Below are 20,998 nucleotides of genomic sequence, written 5' to 3'. Positions count from 1 at the left end.
AGTTATATTTGCAAACAATCATATGAAGTCCATATTGATATACTTCTTATGAGATAATTTACTTTAAAGCTTTTTAAAATTTAGATTTAATTTCACTAAATTTGTTTAGCACTAAGATTGTGGTAAGAGATTTTCAAAATGCTGCTTTCTAAAATAATTTTATTGAGTTTTAATGTATTTAAAATATATATACTTCTTCATATAGGCATATAATTTAACCTATTTAAATGAATTGAGCAGCATAATCACAAGCTAAAAGGAATACATATTACAGTTGAAAATTAAAATACTTGTGTTGTAATGAGAAGAGAAAAATGTGCTAGAACTTGAAGTGCTGTGAAATTTTAAAATGGAATTAGAGTGAAGTAGAATTTTTTTTGGATAAGTGTTTATGTCAAATGACCTGTTCTTATCAGGGCATTGATGCCAACTTAAATAATTTCTTCTCTTAGGTAGTTCATACAGAAACCCAAAGTAAGTGGTTCACACATCTTCAGTTGTGTGTGTCCATCAACCCAGCAGCAGTTCTTTCCTCAAAGATAAAGGTTTGGAGTTTCGCATCTTTCCTATGGGTTTTCCAGAAAGGTTTTTGTCACCATGCCTCCAAGTATGGAACACTTCAAAGATTTTATCTTGGTTCTTCAAGGGCTTTATAGCAGAGAATCAGAGACAGAAAGCAAAAGGCAATGACATTTCATTTGCTTTCTTGGACATTTCTTTATCTTCCAAAGTAGAGGAAAAAAGATTGGGAATGAACTCAATTTAAGCTCCAAGAAAAGATAAGGACCCTGGTGTGCAGCATGTTGTAAGATAATACAGAAGAAAACCAGAAACCCCAAAAGTTGAAAAGAAAAATTCCTTTAGGGCAATGAGTTTCAGTTTTGGGGATCATGGAAATCTTGGCAATATGAACAAAGTTTTGATTCTTCTTCTAAGAAAAATGCATACACCTTTGCATACAATTTCAGGGAGTTCTTGGATCTGCTGACCACACCCTCCTTGGATGCTTACAGTTTGGAAAAAAGAAACTATTAAAATAGATGAAGAAAGATACCTAAAGACACCTTAGAGATTCTTTGCAATTAATGTTTCTTGGAAAGGAGTACTTGCTTTGATATTTAATGCTTGTCTGAATATTTAAAAAACTAAAAAATGCATAAGTAGGATGTGGTAAATTCATGTTAAATCTCAGCAGGTTCGAATAGGCAGTATTTATTTATTTAGAAGCTAGGACTACTACCTCTACTTTGCTAATCAGAGCTTGACAAGATATCTCCAATGTGGTTGCATTCTACAGAGCAATTCATGAAACAAATCTTTTGAAAGATATATTTGGCAAAAAGTCGATGTTAAGAAGACAAGACGGTGATTGGCTATGTATTTTCTAAATAGGATTCTATATATGAAAATGAAGTAGTACTCTTGACATATGAGAAACTAGCAGATTAGAGAAGACACAAAAATGAAACTCACCGGTGTTAGAGTCTTGGGATGTGAAGTCAAATCATCCCCACAGTAAAGTGGAAATAAGTCCCCAGCAGAATCACCGTAAACTATGTCTTGTTTGGAATGCAAGGGCTCAGCACATTTTAGGAAATTAAACTCTGTCTTTCCCGTCTGCGCAACACACAGATTGTAGGAATAGGGCAAAGTTCCCTCGCTGTAGTCTGGGGGAACCACGGGTCCAGACTCGGAGCAGAAACCCGGCTGAAAGCAGTTCCAGGGGGCGGGGCTGGAGGAGTGTCTCAGGCGCAGGGCAATGGCCAGAATCACCGCGAGGAGGAAGAGCGCGGAGATCAAGGCCAAGGCCACCACCAGATAAAACTGCAGCTCTGCCTGGGGGTGAGAGGGCTCCGGACGGTTGCTGAGGTCCGGCAGCGCCTCCTGCAGGCTGTCTGAGAACACAAGGAGCAGCGTGGCAGTGGCTGAGAGGGGCGGTTGCCCTCCGTCACGCACTGCGACCAGCAGGCGCTGGCGGGACGCGTCCCTATCGCCTAAGGTGCGTGCTGTGCGCAGTTCGCCCGTGCGCAGCCCCAGGCTGAAGAGCCCGGGATCACTGGCCTGCAGCACGTGGTAGGACAGCCAGGCATTGTGCCCAGAGTCCGCGTCCACGGCCACCACCTTAGTGACCAGGTAGCCCGGCTGCGCTGCGCGCGGCACTGTGTCGAAGAGCGCTGAGCCGTCGGGTCCCAGTGCCGGGTACAGCACCCTGGGCGCGTTGTCGTTGCGGTCGTCCACCAGCACGCGCAGGCTGACGTTGGCGCTGAGCGGGGGCGAGCCCTGGTCACGCGCCTGCAGCGTCAGCTCGAAGGCGCGCAGCTGCTCGTGGTCGAAGGCGCGCTGCGCCGACACCACGCCGCTCAGCGCGTTCACAGACACGTAGGACGACAGGGCCTGCGGCTCCAGATCACTGCCCACGATGGAGTAGGACACTTGGCAGTTGGTTCCCAAGTCCAGATCGGAGGCACTGACGTGTGTTATGGAAGCTCCAGGCGGGTTGTTCTCAGCCACATGCACGACATAGGAGGCTTGGTGGAAAACTGGCGCGTTGTCATTGATGTCGGTGATGTGCAGGGTGATACTTTTACTGTAGGAGAGGGGTGGCTTGCCTTTGTCGGTTGCTGTAATGGTGATGTTGTATTCTGGAGTCTGCTCTCGGTCCAGGGTCCCATCTGTCACCAGCTTGTAGTAATTTGTAGAAGAAGAACGAATCTTGAAAGGAACGCCTTTTCCTATACTACACATGACTTCTCCGTTTTCCCCAGAATCCCGGTCCCGTGTTTTGATGAGGGCAACAACCATTCCAGGAAGAGAATTCTCCAAAATGTAATCAGAGAGAGAGGTGATGATTATTTCTGGGCTGTTGTCATTTTCGTCTAGGATTTCTATGATTACTTTACATTGAGTGGAGAGTCCACCTCCGTCCTTGGCTTCCACTTCCATGGTGTATCTTTCCACATCCTCAAAATGCAAAGACTGGATATTCTTAATCATACCTGTTTTCTCATCCACTGAGAACATGTGCCTTGCGCTCTGAGTAGTGCTCCGGAAGTAGTAGCTTATTTCAGCATTGATCCCCTCGTCCTGGTCAGTGGCTGACACCCGAAACACAGAAGTCCCTGGAGGTAGGTTTTCACTAAGACTGATTCTATATTCGTCTTTACTGAACACCGGGGGGTTATCGTTGGTGTCCCTGACAAAGATTTCTATGTTCGCTGTGGCACTACGGGGTGGGTCCCCTCCATCCAAGGCAGTCAGTATCAAGTGATGAGACCTCTGCTCTTCTCGGTCTAGAGGTTTCTCCAGAGATAACTCTGGGTATTTACCACCATCGGAATTAACTCTAACCAATAATGAGAAATAAGGATTAGAGTTTATCCGATAATCTTTAACTGAGTTCGTATTTATATCGGGGTCTGTGGCAGGGTCAAGAGATATTCGTGCACCAGCCGATACAGATTCAAAAATTTCTAAATGTATGTCCTTTTCATCGAATTGAGGGGCGTGGTCATTAATATCCTCAACAACCACAATGACATGAAAAATATTTAAAGGATTTTCCACCACGGCTTCCAACTGCAACTCACATATTCTTCTCTCTCTGCATATCTCTTCACGATCTATCCGGTCCTTCACAAGCAAGTCCCCACTCTCTAAGTCTACGTTGAAATGCGGCTTCTCAGCGCTAACTCGTAGTTTCCGAGCCGACACATCCAGGACGCTGAGCCCTAGGTCTCTGGCGAGGTTCCCCACCACCGAGCCCTTGGCCAGCTCCTCAGGAATCGCGTAGCGGATCGGCTCGCAGAGCGCGGGGCAGAGCAAAGGCAGCAGGAAGGCAAACAGTACCTGCCGCAGGCCGGCCGAGCGCCTCTGCGCGCAGCTCCCTCCCATTCCGCGCTCCAGTTCTCTCCTGGCCCCCGCGTTTCTGGAAAGCTGAAGAAACTGCAATCCCCGGCGTCCCTGCAAGAGCATTTGGCCCAGGACAGGCAGAGTCCCCAGTCTCGGGTCTGGGAATCCGTGTGTGCTGGGCAGGGTCTGCGTGGCTGCGAGCTTCAGTGTGTGAGCGTGTTTCCTTCTCTCGGTGTTTGTGGCTGCGCAGGAAATCCCAGATTGGAGGCTGAGGGATCCCGGGTATCAGCGTTTGCTCTGCACTGGCCGACAGCGGCGCCCAGAGGCTGAGTGTGGGATTGCAGCCTCGGTCTTCCGTTTTGAATCTAACTCATTATCTCCAGCATGTATATATTGCCCTTCGATGATGCAATTATATAACAGCCCCCATAGTTTCACCATAGTATTACAGAAGATATTTATATACTTGGCATTTTAGAGAGATTTATTGTGGACAATTTTAAACTTATACAAAAGCAGAGAGAACGGTATATTGAACCCCCATATACCCATCACCCAGCTTCAACTATTATCAACACAAGGCAATTTTGTTGAATGTATACTGCACTTTCCAATTGTTTTGAAGACATAGCACTTCAATTAACACTTCTTTTTAAGATGAGACACGGAAAAGGGCAGAAATTTTATCTTTACTCCTACTATATTCTATAATCTGTTACCAATTCACAATAAATCCTACCTAGTTGAAGAAAACTAGAATTCAGAATTTTCTACACTCTATCCAGTCATCCTTCGAGTGAGCTGTGTGTTCTGTTTTTAAAGGCAAGTGACATTTTTGCAGTAGAGAATAGTGAGTGACTGCCCACCATGACAGACACGCTTTCATCAATATCTATGCTACTACATTTTTCCAAATTAAAATACATTTTAATATTTATAAATACTAAGCACTAAAGGTTAATCCCCAGGACAGAAATTTTAAAATGACAATTTTCCTGTTGGATGGTTAAAAATACGACCCTGAAGGATGCTTTACTTCTTTCCCACTAGCAAAGGAACAGTGTCTGAAATAATTACCTCTGTATTAGTCTATATCTCTTAATGGATTTCCAGACGTGTTATTCTTTATTTGCTCATAAGTAAAACAATATGAGCTCCAAAAATAATTACAAAGGCAAAATAATTCTATTTCCATGGAAATGTCAGCAGTCATCAATAAATCTATGATTGCATGTTTAGAATAGAATTTTGTGTCAACTTCGAAGGTTATTTTCAAATCATTTTCTGGGAGTGTCATTTGTTAATTGACACTTGACAATTTATGCTTAAATAAAATTAATAGTAAATTATTCTTTTTCTTATCCCTAAAACCAGTAAAATATCCTTAAAACCTCCATAGCAGTTCCTGAGACTCTTTTCCTAAATAATCTCCTATATTCAGATTTATTTCCAGCCTCAAACGTTTAAGAATTGAGCCAGAAATAACAGATACTTGAAGCAAAATTTTTATTTCCCTTGTTTCGTCCATCCACCATCTCAGAAACCCCTCTTGCGTAAGCATAAACCATAGGAAGAAAGAGTGCAAACTATCCTTCATAATCTGACGTTAGGAATTTGTCAGATTCCTAGGATTATCCAGGAACATAAAATCTACATCATAATACAGCATTAGGAGCTTAAAACCCTTGGAGAGTATGGGAATAAGGATGTTATAATTTTCACCATTAAAGTATTAAAAGCATGCTTCACTATGGCTTGGAAATGGATGATATAACTAAAGTTTGAATCTTCCTCAGATTCAAGAAAGGTCTTTACATGCAAACAGCCTCTACACTTCAAAGGGGTGGTGACCAGTCATAGAAACAGGAGGGCATGAGCAGTGAATTTGGGTTTTGATAACTGTTTCTCTAAGAAGAATGCATTTGTTTTGTTATTAATTTACCCTTACTAAACAGATTTGCTTACAAAAATAGCATCAGCTGTAGAGATGGTTTTAGGGATAAGAATTTTACAACCTCGCCATTGGAAATATTAATCAATAAACTTCAGGAATGGAAATTCAGTCCTAGGAATTAGTAGTGAGCCACTGTAACCAATCACTGCAACCCGACCCAGTAGCAAATCACTGCAACCTGAAAGTCAGAATCAATGCAAGATAATGAGAGCAGCCCCAAGAGGAATAGCTTTCATTGAGATTAGGTTAATTATTATGAGATAGTGAAAACAGTATCAGTGATATAATCAATAAATGCATCCTTTAGAGGTTGGAACAAAAATTAGGCCCCATGAAAACTTCATTAAAATCACATTACCCTACCTGAAGTGTAGAAACCCAAAGAGAAAGCAACTTGTTAGAAGAAAAAGGATGAAACAGAACTTACTGGAACCAAAGGGGAGTCTTCTATAGGAAACTTGGACTCATCTGAAACACACAAAGGATTGCTTTTCTCACAGCTCTCCTGGCTGATTAGCGTGTCAGCGTAGCTGGGCTGGGGGAAGATCAGGTGACTCTTCCGTGAGTCCTTGGTGAGGGAGACCTCCTGGGAATATGTCTGCAGGAAGGCCTGCACCCCGTCCACGCCCACAAAATGCGAGACAGGCAGGCTTGACAACATGCTGCCAGAAGTCTGCAGTAGGTGCGACATGTGCCAGCGCCTCAGCCTAAGCACCAGCAGCACGATGACAAAGGCAAGGAAGATGCAGGAGACCACAGCCACAGCCACTACAAGGTAGAGTGTTAGCCCAGAAGCCTCTGGGTCCGCGAGGACCTCGAGACTGCTCAGGTCAGCCAGGACATCAGGGATGCTGTCGGCCACGGCCATGGTGAGTGTGACGGTGGCCGACAGAGGGGGCTGGCCGTGGTCCTGGACGGCCACCACCAGGCTCTGCTTGAGCGCGTCTCTATCCTGCAGGGCCCGCGCTGTGCGCACCTCGCCCGTGTGCACACCCACTACGAAGAGCCCTAGCTCACTGGCCTTGAGCAGGTGGTAGGACAACCAGGCGTTCTGTCCTGAGTCGCGGTCCACAGCCACCACCTTGGTCACCAGGTAGCCAGGCTCTGCGGAGCGCGGCGCCAGCTCCACACCAGTGGAGCCATCGGTGGGGAGGGTGGGGTACAGGATCTCCGGTACGTTGTCGTTCTGATCCAGCAGGAACAGGCTCAGCGATACATTGTTGCTGAGTGGCGGGTTCCCACTGTCACTTGCTGTGACCCGCATCTGCAGGTCTTGGAACTGCTCATAGTCGAAAGATTGGAGTGCGTACAGGACGCCTGTGTCAGAGTTGATGGAGACGTAGGAGGAGAGTGGTGCCCCCTGGATGATGTCCTCTGCCAGGGCGTAAATAACCCTGGCGTTCTCCTCGCTGTCTGGGTCAAGAGCAGTCACGGAGAAGATGGAGGTGCCTCTGGGATTGTTTTCCGGGAGGTAGACTGAGTAGGAGGGATGAGAGAAGGCAGGTGGATTGTCATTAATGTCAGCAACATGTAAAGTGATGCGAGTTTCTGTGGACAGGGGCGGGGTTCCTCTGTCTGTCGCTTTCACTGTGATGTTATACTCAGAGACTTTTTCTCTGTCAAGAATTTGGGCTGTCAACAATCGATAATAATCATCAACTGAATTTTCTAATTTAAATGGTAGATTCTCCTGCATAGAACAGACGACCTGACCATTCTTCCCGGAGTCTCTGTCATGAGCATTGAAAAGAACCATTACTGTTCCCGGAGGAGCATCTTCCCTCACTGGGCTAAACAGAGATGTAATGGTCACTTCTGGCCTATTGTCATTTACATCCTCCACAGAAATAAGCACTTTGGTCCAACCCTTTAATCCCCCACCATCTTCAGCTTGTATTTCCATTTCATAAAAAGCACATTCTTCATAATCTAGACGTTTTGCTGTTGCTATTTCCCCAGTATTTTCATTAAGTTGGAATAATGGAGATTGCTTTTCATTAATTTTCCAGAATTTATATGCCACTTTTCCATTGGTTCCCTCATCCGGGTCGGCAGCTCTTACAGTTAGCAGCCGAGTGCCAGGGGGCACATTCTCTAGGACTTTCACTCGGTACACCGGTTGAGCAAAAACTGGGGCATTGTCGTTTGTATCCAGCACTGACACGTGGATGCGCACTGTGCTGGAGCGACGCGGGTCGCCGCCATCGGAGGCCGTGAGGACCAGGTGGTGAGCAGCCTCTTCCTCGCGGTCCAGAGCGCGCTCCAGCACCAGCTCTGGGTTTATAGTTCCATCGTCTCCAGTTTGCATGTTCAGGGAGAAGCGGTGATTGGGGCTGAGCTGGTAGCTCTGGAGGGAGTTCACACCCAAGTCCGGATCAACCGCCTCTGGGAGTGGAAAACGTGTTCCAGGCGCAGCAATTTCGTTAATTTTGACTTCCAGATTTTCAGCCTGGAATTTCGGGGCATTGTCATTGATATCAGTTACTTCTATTTCAATTCCATAAAGTTGCACTCTGTCTTCAACCAGGACTTTAAAATTAACCAAACATGGTGCGCTCTGAGCGCAGAGCTCCTCCCGGTCTACCCTGCCAGCTGTAACCAAGCTGCCGCTTTTCGGGTTCAGAGCAAAGAGCTGGGTCTTACCTCTGGAGAGGATGCGGACTCCGCGCTCCTTCAGCTCCCGGAGTTGCAACGACAGGTCCTTGGATACGTTGCCCACAATATAGCCTTTTTCTGTCTCTTCAGGCATTGAGTATCGGATCTGACTGGCTCTGGACTCCCACAGCGTCCCCAGGAAAATGCACAGCAGGACCAATCTTCTGTGGTGCTGGCAACTCTTTGGAGCGGCCATTGTTGCTTCGCTACGGAATTTTCTCAGAATTCTCTCTGTGCACGCTGACTCATTAGGTTCCTTTTTCTCTCTTGCAAGTACAGTGATATTTTTCTTCAGGAAAAAAGCCTGAGTGCCCCAAGTTAAGAGGCTGAAGTTTGCTAGAGCCCGGGAGCCTGTTTGTGGGATCTGCGGCGCTTTGTGTAGTTGTAGCTCTGAAAATCCGGATAAAGCGCTGTTTGAGGTTTTTCGCAGAGTTGGTGAACAGCGGCGCTCAGAGTCCTAAGCCGTTACTACACCCACTGAGAAACGCAATAATGATTATAGATGGCTGATGAAAACGCTACTCCTCTTTGAATTATGATTTCACATTTTTCTAACTGGTTACTGCATTCATATTCCAAAATCAATTACTATTTGTAGATATCTTGGTAGGAGTTGAAGTAGGGTGAAATTTCTACAAATGTGTTATTAAATCACTAGACTCTTTTTTGGTTACTAGCACATTAACTTACCCTTATTCTTGAAAGAATTTTGCTAGCTCACTCTGTATATGTAATTCTAATTTCTTTTTTGTGGTGCTTCAATTTTTCTATATATCTTAACTATTTAAGTAGTTAAGATTTAAGTAATTAAGATATGCAATTCTCTGGAACAAATTCTTATTTTTCTAAATTTTATATTAAGTATAATATTAAGTATATTAAGTAACTTTATTGAACAAGTATGTATGGATGTATTATTTACTTTTGAATTATTTTTATATGTTTAAATTTATTTTTGATAGTAAAATTCCAGTGGAAAAATTTCCTTCATGGAAATAAATTAGGTAATAGTTATATATGTATATTGTCACCTATTATTGCTAAAGTTTTACAGGATTAAGTTTTTAAAATTCTCATTTTTGTGATTGTTAAACTTTCCTGCTATTTAAACAAACTAATTTTTTTTCTGTTTTAATACAGCTTTTGGCTACAGCATTTGGAAGATTCAAATGAGTATACAGTGAAAAGTCAGTTTCCGTCTCACTCCTTATGCAATTTTAAAGTAGTCTTAAACTTCTTATTTAAGGCATATATTCTTAGGGTCATTTAAACTTCTGTAATAATCTGGGGGAAAAGAACAAAATGTAGGAACAAGTGTTTATCTCTAAAAAGTAAAAAATAAGGGCCATTATAAGAAATCTCCAACAGTTTGTAAAGAAGCCATTAACTGAAGCAGTTGCTAAGGGAAACCAAGCAAAAGACTGATACTATGTAATGGTAACTTTGCATGCACACCAAACTAGTAGGTTTTGCCTTAAAAATGGAAGAATGCAGGATTCCCTTTCCCTCCTAGAGATACAAGGATAATCAGAAACCTCTATCACTTTTATGTTTAGAGCTCCAAAATGACAACAACAATCCAGTGTCTCTTTTTTCCCTTTTTTCTTCAATGATTACATGTTTGGAATCAGAGCAAAAGAAATAGAGGCAATAACATTTCCTTTTTCTTTTATGAAGTTTCTTCTTCTGGTAACTATAAAGAGGAAAAAAAGGATTTTGCATCCAAGAGCCAATGTTGAAAGAGAAAATACAATAATGCGGACCTTCTGATGAGTTCACTGAGATTTTTCTCTCTTTCCCAGCATATTTTATACAATTTTAGGGGATTCAAAGAATCATGGACCAACTAGGTAGGGATAAAGAACTAGACATAAGGAATAAACACAAGAAAGAGATGTAAACTGTGGCAGTGAAATCAGTGAGGGAAGATACCTAGAAGTAACACAGTTTCTTTCCTCTAAAGGTTGAATTAAATTATTACCTACTTTAAATTAAACGTTAACTTACATATATTAAAATTTTAAATATATGTTGAATAATGAAGGAGACAATCCATGAGTAAATTTCATTAGCTTTGGAAAAAAGAGAAGAAAGTTATCCATTCTTTTTGCTGTGAAGCTAAGAGCACACCCTCACTGCTTTATAAGCTGAGCTTGGTAAGATACCTCTATTTTAAAAGCAACATACCAAAAAAAAAAAAAAAAAGAATTCATTGCCAACAAGTTTATTCTGACTTACGGCGACCCTATGTGTTAAAGAGTAGGACTGCTCACTAGAGTTTTCTTGACTGTAATCTTTATGGAAGGAGATTGCCAGGTCTTTCTTTCGAGGCACTGCTCGGTGGGTTCCAACCGCCAACCTTTAGGTTAGTAGTCAACAGCAAACCATTTTCACCACCCATAGCTACTCCCAATTCACGCTCTCCTTGAAGAAAGAAATGCCAGCTTTTTGACTGACTATAACTTTCCTAAGACAACTGACTAGATATAGTAATAGAATATATTTTCATGTAAATATGGAAAATTGGGTGGATGGTAAAAAGGAGAAGACACTGAAACGAAACTCACCGGTGTTAAAGTCTCAGGATGAGAAGTTGGCTCGCTTGAACTACAAAGTGGAAATAAGGTCCCTGAAGAATCACCACAAACTATTTCTTGTCCTGAATTCAATTGCTCATTACATTTCAGGAAATTAAATTCTGTCTTTCCTGTCTGCGCAACACACAGATTGTAAGAATAAGGCAAAGTCCCCTCACTGTAGTTGGGGGGAACTACAGGTCCAGACTTGGAGCAGAATCCAGGCTGAAAGCAGTTCCAGGGGGCGGGGCTGGAGGAGCGTCTCAGGCGCAGGGCAATGGCCAGAATCACCGCGAGGAGGAAGAGCATAGAGATCAAGGCCAAAGCCAAGACCAGGTAAAACTGCAGCTCAGTTTGGGGGTCAGAGGGCTCGCGGCGGTCGGTGAGATCCGGCAGCGCCTCCTGCAGGCTATCTGCAAAGACCAGGTGCAGCGTGGCAGTGGCCGAGAGGGACGGTTGCCCTCCGTCGCGCACGGCGACCAGCAGGCGCTGGCGGGTCGCGTCCCTTTCGCCCAAGGTGCGTGCCGTGCGCACCTCGCCGGTGCGCAGCCCCAGGCTGAAAAGCCCGGGCTCGCTGGCCTGCAGCACGTGGTAGGACAGCCAGGCGTTGTGTCCCGAGTCTGCGTCCACCGCCACCACTTTGGTGACCAGGTAGCCCGGCTGCGCTGCGCGCGGCACCGTGTCGAAGAGCGCTGAGCCGTCGGGTCCCAGTGCCGGGTACAGCACCCTGGGCGCGTTGTCGTTGCGGTCGTCCACCAACACGCGCAGGCTGACGTTGGCGCTGAGCGGGGGCGAGCCCTGGTCACGTGCCTGCAGCGTCAGCTCGAAGGCGCGCAGCTGCTCGTGGTCGAAGGCGCGCTGCGCGAACACCACCCCGCTCTGCGCGCTCACAGACACGTAGGATGACAGCGCTCCAGGTTCCAGGTCGCTGGCCAAGATGGAGTAAGATATATGTCCATTGGGTCCCAAATCCGGGTCGGAAGCGCTGACTTGCGCGATGGAGGCGCCAGGAGGGTTGTTCTCAGCCACGTGAACCATGTAGGAGGCCTGGTGGAAAACTGGCGTGTTGTCGTTGACATCAGCGATGTGCAGAGTGATGCCTGTCCTGGAGGAGAGTGGTGGCTTGCCTCTGTCAGTGGCTGTGATGGTGACGTTGTACTCTGGTGTTTGCTCTCGGTCCAAGTCTCCGTCTGTCACCAACTTGTATGAATTTTTTGATGAAGAAATTATCTGAAAAGGGACTACACCTTCTAACCGACAATTAACCTCTCCATTTTCCCCGGAATCTTGGTCATGTATTTTGATCAAAGCAATCAGTGTTTCCGGCACTGCGTTTTCCGGAATCATTTCGAGTAGAGCATGAACTGTAACTTCTGGGCTATTGTCATTTTCATCTTGAATGTCAATTTCAACTGTACATTGGGCAACCAGTCCTCCCCCATCCCTTCCTTCCACCACTATAGAATATTTTTTTGTTTCTTCGAAATCCAGTGTTCTTAGAGTTGTAATTTCCCCGGTACTTGAATTCAGATCAAAGACTTGACCAGGTCTGTGGAAGGAATAAGTGATTTCTGAGTTGACGCCCTCGTCCTGGTCGGTGGCTGACACCTGTAGCACAGGGGTGCCTGGGGGCACGTTTTCCCGAAGGGTGACTCTGTATACGTTCTGGTTGAATACAGGGGGGTTATCATTGGCATCAGTAATCTGGATCCTGAGCTCAGTGGTGCCGCTTAGGGTTGGATCCCCGCCGTCCACGGCATTCAGGACTAAACGATGATAACTCTGTTGTTCCCGGTCTAAAGGTTTCTCCAACACCAGTTCGGGGTATTTACTGCCATCTTGTTTTTCCTTAGTTATCAATGAGAAACTAGGGCTAGGAGAGAGTTTATAATTCTGTAGAGAGTTGGCGCCAATATCCGCATCCTCCGCTACGTCTAATATAAATCGCGTGCCGGGCTGTGCAGACTCACTTATTTGAAGTTCAAAAGCAGTTTGCGTGAATTTTGGCGTGTGGTCATTGACATCCTCGATCTCCACATTCACGTGATAAAAGTTCAACGGATTTTCAGCAACAGCTTCAAATTCCAGAGCACACACTGGCTTCTTCCCGCATATCTGCTCCCTGTCTAGCCTGCTGCTCACAAGTAACTCTCCACTCTCTGAGCTCACAGCAAAGTAAGGCTTCTCCGAACTGACTCGCAGTTTTCGAGTCGGTAACTCGTGGACACTGAGCCCTAGGTCCTTGGCCAGGTTCCCCACCACCGAGCCCTTGGACATTTCCTCGGGAATCCTGTAGCGGATCTGCTCAGAGAGCGCCGGGCAGAACAAAGACAGCAGGAAGGGAAAGAGCACTCGCCGCCTCTCAGCCCAGCCCCACTCCCCAGCGCCGCTCCCCATCCCTCTGGCTCCCCTCAGTTTGCTCACCAGCCTGGAGACGCAGGGTTACAAATAACCTCAGGTGTCTGGAGCTCCGATCGGCTTTTAGTTCCAGTAGTGGGAGCCCGGGATTCCTTTCCAGAGGAGGAAATGGTGAAATGCTCGCGCAAGTGTGACATGGAGCTGCCTTGGAAAGTGCGCTGCGTCTGCGCAAGAAGAGAGCGAACACCAAGCTCTCCACTTTGGCCAACAGCGGCGCCCAGAGTCCGCACTAGGAAACTGCAGCCTCTGCTGCTTCAGTTTAACCAGCTACAATCATTGTGCGTCTAATTGACAAAGACATGTTTTTACGTCCGTATAATTAAAAGCTTAAATTATAAACACTCCTGTTAAGATACCTTTTCTCAAGTTTTAAAACTGTTAGGAATATCATGTTGGGTCTTTATGCAAACCTACAAATATTGGTCCATTTATTTTGCCATTCTACTACCATGTTTAAACTATTACCTTATGCCAAGGTTTGCAGTGGATATATAGCAATGAATAAGACACAGCACTTGCCCTCAGAAACTTCAGAATCTCCTAATTTCACTTCTCTTTATTATTTATGACGTGCTGAAACATTTTTTATCCTTTCATCAAATTTTATTCCTCCAACATTTTTAGATAATGTTGTTTTGTATCACATATGCTAGAGTTGAAAATTACTTTGTAAAGGTGTACAATTTTGCACCAATTCCCAGCCACCTCCTCTTCCTGATATCAATGCTCTCTTTATCAATTATTTTCTTTTTACCCTTCTGACCAGCTCAAAAATTATTCAATCAAGAAAACTGCTCCTGTGAGGTAGCCATGAGATGATTTACCCTACCAAATGCCTCTGCTTCATTTCTTACGATCGCTTGAATTGTGTCATGCCGTTTTTAGTGCATAAATTCATTCATTCATCTATGCACCTATGATACACTGAGGTAATGGCTTTGCAAGTGGAAGAATCAAGCACATGGTATGTTTATTTGCATAAATTTACTGACTAAAGTGATATTTGGTTTAATTCTTATTAACTCCATTTGTTAAAACATTTTTTAAAATGATTAGTGAACATTTTGAGGCATGGTATGGATTTTCTTTTTTATTAGGGCAACTTCACACTTTCTAAACTTGCAAAGTGTCAGTAGTAGAGTTGTCCCATCAAATGACTGTGTATCCAAACACTACAAAAAGTATAAAGTTAACTCCCATCCCACTGTATAGTCATCGATATGCAAAGTAGGACAGAACACCAAACAATCCTTGAGAAATAGCCTTTTCATTAAGAATAAGATTTGCCATGTCTTCCTCTTCCACATGATTACAATCAAATCAAACAGCTTTATTCAAACACCACAGAAAGGAATACAGAAGATGTGAAGTCCAGACTGCATCATTTTAAACAGATTGATCAGCTTGTTTAGAATTTGGGCACATGAAACTATTGTTGTTAAAATGAACATTCCCCAACTCTGTCTTCAGGAGCCCACAGACACCTTACACATGGTTGCACAACCAGAGCAGCTCACTGGAACTCTATTGAAACCTGTTCTTCGGTATTTTACAAAACTCACTTTCAGGAGTTTGAAATGACATTTTATTTCAGAACTGACTTGACTGTGTTTTATTTTTTGGGAGGCCAGTGGCCTCCCCAGCTTTAGATTCCATGTATGAACTGATACAAGACCTGGGTGGTTATTGACAAAAAGACATAACATTTAGGGACAAGTCTCACCTCCCACCAGGATCCAGCCTTTAAAATTGATTTATGTTTCAAAATATAGTAAGAAGTAGTAAAGTTTTGAAGGGATCAGAAAAGAGTTTTAAACTGAAGAAAATTTTAAGAGCTCAGTTATAGGTCCAAGCCCTAAACATAATCCTAAAAATTCTGAGGTGCATTTTACTTTCACTAAGCTAACACAAGTATTTAGAAGTCTTCCTCATTCTTCCTGAGTCCTAATTTACAATATATATGGGTTACGTGTATATACAAAAGAAAGCAGTACAACAGCAAACTTACCCTATGTGGGTGGGTAACTAATTCTCAAGTCAATGAGTGATAATAAGAATAAAATAGTGGAAGTCTTTAAAAAGTTGAGAATTCATAATGAAAATATCTTGTCCAAGGCTTTTGAAAGTAAGTGAAAGAACTGATGACAGAGTTCAATTTTAAATACTACCACTAAAACGCAAAACTTTTGTTGTGTTTAAAATTTTTTTCAACTCTATATCCCTGGTGGCGCAGTGGTTAAGCCCTGGTCTGCTAATCAAAAGGTCGGCAGTTGGAATCCACCAGCTGCTCTGCCAGAGAAAGACGTGGCAGTCTGCTTCCATAAAGATTACAGCCTTGCAAACCCTATGCGGCAGTTCCACTCTGTCCTACAGGGTCACTATGAGTCGGAATTGACTCCACAGCAGTGGATTTGGTTTTTTGGTTTTATCTTCACATTGCTTGTTTGAAGACACATAAAGTTGTACCAAATATAATTCCTCTAAAAATAAAAATAAAGAACTGAACTCACCTGAACACTAGCGCCTTCATCCTTACATTCATGAAAATCTATGAATGTTGATATGGGATCCTTTTTCTCACAGCTCTCTTGGATGATGAGCGTGTCCGCGTAATTGGGCTGAGGAAAGATAACGTGGCTCTTCCCGGAGTCTGTGGTGAGGGAGACCTCGTGGGAACAGGTCTGCTTGAAAGCCTGTACACCATCGATGCCCACAAAGTGAGATGCGGGCACACCCGCCAACCCGCCTCCCGCAGCCTGGAACAGACACGACCTGTGGCAGCTCCGCAGCCTAAGCGCAAATAGCACGATGACAAAGGCAAGGAAGACGCAGGAGACCACGGCCACAGCCACTACCAGGTACAAAGTAAGGCCAGAGCCGTCAGCGTTGGCGGAAGATTCGAAGGTGCTTAGGTTGGCCAGGACGTCGGTGATGCTGTCAGCTACGGCCACCGTGAGCGTGACGGTGGCCGAGAGAGGGGGCTGGCCCTGGTCCTGGACGGCCACCACAAGGCTCTGCTTGAGCGCGTCTCTATCCTGCAGGGCCCGCGCCGTGCGCACCTCGCCCGTGTGCACCCCCACCGCGAAGAGCCCTGGATCGCTGGCCTTGAGCAGGTGGTAGGACAGCCAGGCATTCTGTCCCGCGTCGTGGTCTACCGCCACTACTTTGGTCACCAAGTAGCCGGGCTCTGCCGAACGGGGAGCCAGCTCTACACCAGTAGAGCCATCGGTGGGAAAAGCAGGGTACAGGATCTTGGGCGCATTGTCGTTTTGGTCCAGCACGAACAGGCTCAGCGACACGTTGCTGCTGAGTGGTGGGTCCCCGCTGTCGCTGGCAGTCACCTGTAGCTGCAAGTCTCGTATCTGCTCATAGTCGAAGGATTGGAGTGCGTAGAGGACGCCAGTGTCGGAGTTGATGGAGATGTAGGAGGAGAGCGGCGCCCCCTGGAGGGTGTCTTCAGTCAAGGAGTAAGTGACCCGGGCGTTCTCCTCGCTATCCGGGTCGTGTGCAGTTACTGAGAAGATGGAGGCGCCTCTGGGATTGTTCTCTGGGATATAGGCTGAGTAGGAGGCGTGAGGGAAAGCAGGGGGATTGTCATTGGTGTCTGCCACGTGCAAGGCGATGTGAATTTCAGTAGAAAGAGGTGGAGCTCCCAGGTCTGAGGCCATCACGGAGATATTGTACAAAGAGACTTTTTCTCGATCCAAGTATTTCCAGGTCACCAATCTATAATAATTATCTATTGCCTTTTCTAACTTAAAAGGCAAGTTATCAGGTGTGTAACAGACAACTTGACCATTCTTTCCAGAGTCCGGGTCATGCACGTTCAAGAAAGCAATTACTGCTCCAGGAAGAGAATTTTCCAAGACTGGGTTAAACAAAGATGTAATGATCACTTCGGGTCTATTGTCATTTACATCTTCCACTGAAATGAGCACTTTGGTCCTCCCCAAAAGGGCCCCTAGATCTTCAGCTTGTATTTCCATTTCATAAAACGAACGATCTTCATAGTCTAGACTTTTTGCTGTTGTTATTTCCCCAGTACTTTCATTAAGCTGGAATAACGGAGATTGTTTTTCATTAATTTTCCGGAACTTATATGTCACTTTTCCATTGGTTCCCTCATCCGGGTCGGCAGCTGTTACAGTTAGCAGCCGAGTGCCAGGGGGCACATTCTCTAGGACTTTCACTCGGTACACCGGTTGAGCAAAAACTGGGGCATTGTCGTTTGTATCCAGCACTGTCACGTGGATGCGCACTGTGCTGGAGCGACGCGGGTCGCCGCCATCGGAGGCCGTGAGGACCAGGTGGTGAGCAGCCTCTTCCTCGCGGTCCAGAGCGCGCTCCAGCACCAGCTCTGGGTTTATAGTTCCATCGTCTCCAGTTTGCATGTTCAGGGAGAAGCGGTGATTGGGGCTGAGCTGGTAGCTCTGGAGGGAGTTCACCCCCACGTCTGGATCTACCGCTTCTGGGAGTGGAAAACGTGTTCCAGGCGCAGCAATTTCGTTAATTTTGACTTCCAGATTTTCAGCCTGGAATTTCGGGGCATTGTCGTTGATATCAGTTACTTCTATTTCTATTCCAAAAAGTTTTCCTCTATCCTCAACCAGGATGTTAATGTTTACAAGACACAGGACGCTCTGAGCGCAGAGCTCCTCCCGGTCTACTCTGCCCGCCGTTATCAAGCTGCCACTTTTCGCGTTCAGAGCAAAGAGCTGGGTCTTACCTCTGGAGACGATGCGGACTCCGTGCTCCGCCAGCTCTTGTGACTTCAGCCCTAAGTCCTTGGAGATGTTGCCCACAATATAGCCTTTGTCTGTCTCTTCCGGCACTGAGTAGCGGATCTGTCCGGTTCCAGTCTCCCACAGCGTCCCCAGGAAAAAGCACAGCAGGACCACCTCACTGCGTTCTCGCGAATTATTTGGAGCGGCCATTTTTATTTCGCTAAGGAATCCTCTCAGAATCTTCACTAGGCATACTGTGGCTTGTATACCTTTTTGCCACCGCTATGAACCAGAAAGTCTGAGTGCCCCAAATTTTGGGACTGAGTTTCGCTGTAATCCAAGAGTTCGTCTGTGGGATCTGCGCGTCTTCGTGAGGTGAGAGCCCTGAGTAAATCTGGAGGATGCTTTGATTGCATTTCTCTCCAAGTAGGTGAACAGCGACGCTTAGAGTCCTAATCTGTTACTACACTCATTTAGCTATACAATACTCTTAGCTAGGTTACTGAGAAAATACTAGTTTTTTATTAGATATTTTGTTTTGTATTTACTTAATTTCTCCCTGAATCCATATTTCATAAGTAACTGCCAAGGAATATAAGAAGAAGTGGGGTGAAAGTTTTATAAAGTATTAGTGAATGACCAGATTTAAAGGTTAGCATCATATTACTCACGTTCCTGGAAGACAGTTGATCTTTTAAAATATATAATGACACCTTTATTTCCAATGTGTTCTGAGTTTTATCATAAATGTCTTCAATATCTATTTTTCAGATAAGTAAGATTGCAATGGTCACTGGAAATGAATTCATACTGAGACTAAAATAGATCTGTTGGAGATGGTTGACTCAGAAGTTGTTTCATTTGGTTTAAGTTAATTAATTATTATAGCATGCTTTGTGGAGAGTCATTGCTTTTTAATTTTGAAAAATGCCATTTTCGTTACTCAATAATTAATACTGTGCATTCTTAACAGGATATGGGCTTTTACAATTTAAGTTTCACCAGAGATTATAGTGTTCTGTTATTTTATTTAAAATATTTATATTTTTCTATTTGAAAATGAACATATCTGAAAGGCACAAATAAATATACATTGAAAAGCAAATCTCCATCCCATCTCTTCCACCAATGAGAAATGATTAAATTTTTAAGCAGCCTTAATTAACTCCTTGAGATAGGCAAATATTCTCAAGTTAATTTTATCTTAACTAGTACTTTGGTCAAAAGAATCATAAAAAAATAAGGAGCATATAATTATCACTAAGAAGACAAATAATAAGTATCACTACAAAAAGTCTCTTTCCTTCTGCAGTTTGTAAAGAAGCTACTAACTGAAGCAGTTGCTAAGGGAAACCTAGCAAGGTTAATACAATGTACTGTCACCTTTGTATGCACATCAAAATGGCAGGCTTGTCTAAAATTTTGAAGAATTTAAGACTCTATTTCTCTCCTAGAGATAGTAGAATGACCAGAAGGCCTCTAGTCACAGTTTTAGGACTGCAAATCAGACAGTTTTAAAATTATACATCAGGATTCTGTCTGAGGAGGGCAACAGAGGCAAAAGTATTATCTTTCCTTTGATGGAGGAGCCTATTGAATGAGCTTCAGTACAGATTAATCCTGAAATAACCTATGTTGCAAGAAAATAGAACAATGCTTTTGATCTTTTGATGAGCATAATGGACCTTCTGCTAAGTGAAATGATCACACATACACAGCTATACAACACATTGTATATAATTACAAAGGGTCCATGAACACAAAAACCCAGTGTAAGATATCTTATTCTAGGAGTTTTTGAAACAAAAAGAAGTAAATATAAGAAACTAAAATACAAGAAATAAAACACCAGAATAGTATGGAAACCACAACAGTTAAATCAGTGAAGAAAAGTATCTAATTTAGGATAATTTTCTTTAAAGGTACACTTAAATGACTGCTTACTGTTGTATTTATGGTATGTCCAAGAATTAAAAGGTATTCATTAAATATTAAGGGAGAAGAAGAAACATTTCTGGGGAAAATCTCATCAGGTAAAACCCCCTATAAGACACATAATTGCTCCTAATTCACCCCTCCCTTGAAGAACGGAATGACTGGCTGTAACGTCTTAAGACACTAGCTCAAATATGGCCTATTAATCCTGTGAATATAGCAAGATGTGCTTTAAGGAAACTCACCAGCTGAGAAGTTGACTCATTGGGATTACACAGTGGAAATAAAGCTCCAGATGAATCACCACAGAGTATGTCTTGTCCTGCATTCAGTTGCTCATTACATTTCAGGAAATTAAATTCGGTCTTTCCTGTCTGTGCAACACACAGATTGTACGAATAGGGCAAAGTCCCGTCGCTGTAGTTGGGGAGCACCTCAGGTCCAGACTTGGAACAAAGACCAGGCTGAAAACAGTCCCAGGTGGTGGGGCTGGAGGAGCATCGCAGGCGCAGGGCAATGGCTAGAATCACGGCAAGGAGAAAGAGCACAGAGATCAAGGCCAAAGCCAAGACCAGGTAAAACTGCAGCTCGGCCTGGGGATCAGAGGGTGCGGAGCGGTCGCTGAGGTCTGGCAGCGCCTCCTGCAGGCTGTCTGCAAAGACCAGGTGCAGCGTGGCAGTGGCCGAGAGAGGTGGCTTTCCTCCATCGCATACAGAGACCAGAAGGCGCTGGCGGGCCGCGTCCCTGTCGCCCAAGGCACGCGCCGTGCGCACCTCGCCCGTGCGCATCCCGAGGCTGAAGAGCCCGGGCTCGCTGGCCTGCAGCACGTGGTAGGACAGCCAGGCGTTGTGTCCCGAGTCTGCGTCCACCGCCACCACCTTGGTGAC

General features: G+C 44.6%; 6 protein-coding genes across 8 annotated transcripts in view; all 6 read right to left on the bottom strand.

Moving 5' to 3' along the window:
- LOC101354188 (protocadherin gamma-C4) overlaps positions 1-20,998 on the bottom strand; it is a 168,077-nt gene that overhangs the window by 101,730 nt on the left and 45,349 nt on the right. The window lies entirely within an intron of this gene.
- On the bottom strand, positions 1,422-3,972 carry LOC105756520 (protocadherin gamma-B6-like). Its single transcript, XM_012556845.2, has one exon. The coding sequence runs from the start codon at positions 3,970-3,972 to the stop codon at positions 1,438-1,440; it is 2,535 nt and encodes an 844-aa protein (XP_012412299.2). The 3' UTR covers positions 1,422-1,437.
- LOC105756519 (protocadherin gamma-A9) lies at positions 6,172-10,597 on the bottom strand. The gene has a single exon (XM_012556844.2). The coding sequence runs from the start codon at positions 8,652-8,654 to the stop codon at positions 6,201-6,203; it is 2,454 nt and encodes an 817-aa protein (XP_012412298.1). The 5' UTR covers positions 8,655-10,597; the 3' UTR covers positions 6,172-6,200.
- On the bottom strand, positions 10,744-15,727 carry LOC101355974 (protocadherin gamma-B5-like). The gene is given in 2 exon segments (XM_012556887.2): positions 10,744-11,011; positions 11,014-15,727. Coding segments are annotated over 2 exon segments (2,466 nt in total). The 5' UTR covers positions 13,432-15,727; the 3' UTR covers positions 10,744-10,963.
- On the bottom strand, positions 15,828-18,411 carry LOC105756518 (protocadherin gamma-A8-like). The gene has a single exon (XM_023735631.1). It carries the CDS (start codon positions 18,384-18,386, stop codon positions 15,933-15,935), a length of 2,454 nt encoding a protein of 817 aa, XP_023591399.1. The 5' UTR covers positions 18,387-18,411; the 3' UTR covers positions 15,828-15,932.
- LOC105756517 (protocadherin gamma-B4-like) overlaps positions 20,274-20,998 on the bottom strand; it is a 2,483-nt gene continuing 1,758 nt past the window's right edge. The window contains 1 exon segment of the mRNA XM_023735632.1: positions 20,274-20,998. This exon segment is cut by the window's right edge and continues 131 nt beyond it. Coding sequence (XP_023591400.1) covers positions 20,300-20,998 — 699 coding nt within the window. The 3' untranslated portion in view covers positions 20,274-20,299.

This window comes from Trichechus manatus, unplaced genomic scaffold (assembly GCF_000243295.1).
Source record: "Trichechus manatus latirostris isolate Lorelei unplaced genomic scaffold, TriManLat1.0 scaffold00080, whole genome shotgun sequence".
In the NCBI taxonomy this organism is placed as follows: Eukaryota; Metazoa; Chordata; class Mammalia; order Sirenia; family Trichechidae; genus Trichechus; species Trichechus manatus.
Note: the sequence above shows the minus strand (reverse complement) of the source record. Positions and strands in the feature narration are given on the sequence as shown.